Below are 4003 nucleotides of genomic sequence, written 5' to 3'. Positions count from 1 at the left end.
AGAGAAACTATTTAGTCAAAGCACAACATAGTGACTTCCAAAATGCTGAATTTCTATCTTTAAGACCAAATTCATTTGCTGAAGCTGTGTCACAACAAAACATACTACCAGAAGCCCAGCAACTCATGGCTTCATTGGATTCAAGCCAGTATTATGCATACAGTTCAATGTCTCTTTCACCCCCCATTAAAAGACAAAGGAGAAAGATACCAGACAATGAAAGGAAACTCAGTCTTAAAGTTCCATCTCTAAAAGCAAAGAAAACGGCTTGTTCACAGGTACTTCCAATCATAGTATGTCATACTTTGGAAAATAAGATTGAGTTAAGACGTAAGAAGAAGAAAATAGTACATCAAAGGAAAATAATGTCAGATATAGCATTGTATCTTATTTCTAAGCTAATCTCTAAGCTCATCACTCCCCATGTTAAAAAGTATTTCTTAAAAAATCTAGTGATGGTCATTCCAGAATTAATAAATTATGAACATTTTCTGCGGGAGCACCATACATCACCAGATACAAAAAAAATCAATTATGCAAGTTCTACTAATAGAGTAAGCTTAAGTATTGCTAAAAACATAGAACACTCACTCCTGGTCAACACTAATGAACTGGCAACGCCTTCTTCATTATTTGAAACAAATGGAGAGAGGATTAGTGAGGGCTCAGTTCGGTACACACTCAACCTGAACATTCCAAAGCATGAGGAACTTTCAGAAATATTATCAGAATCTCTACAGCAAGATGTTTCATCTCCCAAAGTAGAATCACACAGAAGAATGAAAGTCCAGAAAGACATACAAACTACAGAGAATGTAGATGAGCTAACAGTCAGTACACCAAACACACAAAGGTACTTTCCAAAAGAAAGAATACAGAATGCCAAAAATTCAAGGGAAATCATTCTGAGCTGTTCAGGTATCAATTTACTTATTTCCCTAGGATCCCAAAAGCATGAGAAAAATGAATTGAAAGATGTAAATGTTCAAGGGATTCCAGGAAGCATAAATCTGAAAGAAGAGAAACCATTAATGAATAATATTACAGAATATGGTGGACAAACTGACAGTGAAAAGCCGGGATATAACACTACAAGCAATAAAAAAAATAGACACCAATATGAAAGGACATCAGATACCTCTCATAATGCTATGCAGGCTACCATTTCTGAACCCTTTGGTATGGAAATATGTAGCAAATTAAAAGCCAAGTCAGGCACACCAATAATAAATTATAATCACTCTGCACTACAAGAGAAGCTACTAGATGAAAAGAAAATCCAGGAAGTAAAGCATATTCACAAGAGCTCCATATTTAGAAAGCCACAAGAGTATGACAGGGATAAAGAAGAAAAAAGTAGAGAAACAGTTCCACACCTAGCAGAAGACTTGAGAGTCACTAAGTGTCTTAACCAAAAGGTTGAAAGTGTCAAATCTGAAATGGGACAGATACATTCAGAAAATAGAACAATTCAAAGAAAGAAAGAAGTACAGTCACAGACTATTTTTACACAGACGGTATGGAAGACTAGCTCCTGTCCTTCAAGAGATCCACTACAAGTTGAGAAAGTGTGGCAAAGGATAGACAAACCTACAGACAGAGAAGAGGCTGCAGGTCCTACAAACCTACCTTCAATGCCAGACAACATGCCCACTAGTGAATATTTAATTGAAACAATAGAATGGGGCATCCCATTTAGTGGAAAGTCCACAAAGAGATTGGATGGTCACATTACAGAAGACAAGGAAGACTGGGAAAAAGACTTATGTGCAGTTGCCACAGAACCTTTCAAAACGACAGAAAAATCATCAAGAACAAAAAATGTACCCCGTGTGAAACATGAAATTATGAAAGAGAAGAAACCTGCATTTTCCCAGAGACTTTGTAGTAGGGCACATGACACTCTGATCCATAGGGGAAAAGTGGGAAGCAGCTTAGAAAGCAGTAGTAAACAAGTGCTGTATAATACAACAGTGGCACCCAGGCCTCTGAATGTTCACCCTCAGAGGCCTATCATTCCCAACAATAAAATAAACATCAGAATAACACACCCAAAACACCAAGTTGAAAAGAAAGAAAATAATTTAGATTCCCTTATTAAAGAAAATGAAGCTGAAGATACTCTAGAAGTTCAGTCATGCCATGGTGTGAAAGTGGTGGAACAGGCGCTGCTGGAGAGAGGGGCTCACAATAACAGGAGCTTCAGATGCGATGATGCACAGCCAGGGAAGGAGATTAAAATGGAGGAAGGAATATTTCAAGCAGAATCTTTCACAGAGCAGCCAGTTGACTCAATGAAAATGGATTCACTGTATGTTGCAAATATAAAGACCAGCACATCTACACAAGCAGAGCTCCTAAGTTCTGCAGAATTAGAGTTGGGTCCTCCAACATCAGGAAAATTGCTGCTGGGAGACTCTCTGAGCCAAGCCAGAGAAAGCAATGTTCCAAATAATGGAAATGATGCAAAGGAAATTAGTTGTGCTTTTACCCACAAAGCTTTGTTGTGGATTTTAAGTTACTGCATGCCTCTTTTGACTTATTCTAAAAGGAAAAAAGACCAAACAAAATTCACAAACGTAAGTATAGTGAGGCCGAAGGGTAAGCATAAGGCGAAGTCACCAGCTTCAAAAATGTTCAGTATCAGAGGCAATGAAAAGAAGTCAAGATTAGACCTCAAGGCCAAAATTAAAAAGATAAGCCAAGCTAAAACATTTTTATCTGAATGTCAAAACAGTATTTGCGCAACCATGCAAAGCAGATTACATGGGCTGTTGCATCATGCTCAACTAACGCAAGGAGAACTAGCAAGCAAAACATGTGTTGCTTGCATTGCTGAAAGTAGTGCATTCTACAATAGAGAGGAAAAAGCTCAAAAAGAGAAACAAACCCCTTTTTTACAGGTACTTCAGCATGGCCAACACCTGTGGGCTGATGTAGATCAAAGGAAGGAAACTCTCCCAGACCTATCACCCTCCTCTACAAGTCAACAACAACCTGTTAACAGTCAAAGTGAAAAAGTCCAAAAGGATTCCCTACAAAATGCTTTAAAGGCTAACCTACAAATGGATTCCCCAGAAGCTGAAGGATTACAGAAAACTACCAAATCAGAAAATGGTGTGAACTTCCCTGCGGTTCCTAAAATTTTATTTCCCAAAGTAGGGACCTCTTTGCCTGGTGAATTTGCAAACAAGGATTTAGAATGTAACAAAATCTCTGAAAGTGAACTAGATTTGTATCCTGTAGTAAACAATTCGGAGACATCAACAAATATGCAGGTGACATTCCTGCAGTCTTCCGACTCTGTTACAAGATGCTTTGTTTCTAGACATAAAGGAGAGAGAAGAACACCAAGATTAAACAAGCAGACACCAGTGAGTCAGAGACGAAGACATAGAACTATGAAGGAAGTAAAACCACCTAAGACAGCTAACTTCAGATACGGCACAAAACTAAAATGTAACAAAGAAATCAAAGATCCACAGCAAAGGGCTAACATAGCAGCTGCCTGTTTGGACATTGTTCCTTCCAAGGTACATATTCTGCCCAACAAAAAATTTAGAAGCTCAAAACCATGGACAGAAAAGCAGAGGATAAGAAGAATTGGTCATTTACAACTAATTCGACAGAAGTCACCAAATGGAAGAGATGCACACCACTCCGGTTTTAGTGATGCAAGCAGTTTCTCTAGCATGAAGAACTATGAAGAGGAGGGGAAAGAGAAACCAGAAGACTTCTTGATCTCAAAAAGTAGCCCTTGCCTTATATTTGGTATGAATCAAGAGAAAGACCACAATCTTGTTAGATCAAGCAAACAACGGAACCAACTAGGGAGAACGACATCTCAGGTACAACCACAAACACTCACAGAAGCTATTCTGTGTTCTGCAACATGTCCCATCCCAGATGAATTTCAATTAGAAAAGCTAGCAGCCTATTTCAGCATTTCCCCTTTAAAGTTTGGGGAAGCCAAGGACAGTGCATTATCTGAAAGAGAATGTGA

The 4003-nt window shown here is 38.5% G+C and overlaps 1 protein-coding gene across 1 annotated transcript in view; it reads left to right on the top strand.

Annotated features, from left to right (window-relative positions):
* The window catches only part of Ccdc168 (coiled-coil domain containing 168), a gene marked incomplete at its 3' end in the record, with an annotated part of 4917 nt that extends 916 nt beyond the window's left edge, over positions 1 to 4001 (top strand). The window contains exon 2 of the mRNA XM_031368975.1: positions 3 to 4001. Coding sequence (XP_031224835.1) covers positions 3 to 4001 — 3999 coding nt within the window. The remainder of the gene's footprint in view (positions 1 to 2) is intronic.
* Between the last annotated feature and the right edge of the window lie 2 nt (positions 4002 to 4003).

This window comes from Mastomys coucha, unplaced genomic scaffold (assembly GCF_008632895.1).
Source record: "Mastomys coucha isolate ucsf_1 unplaced genomic scaffold, UCSF_Mcou_1 pScaffold14, whole genome shotgun sequence".
In the NCBI taxonomy this organism is placed as follows: Eukaryota; Metazoa; Chordata; class Mammalia; order Rodentia; family Muridae; genus Mastomys; species Mastomys coucha.
Note: the sequence above shows the minus strand (reverse complement) of the source record. Positions and strands in the feature narration are given on the sequence as shown.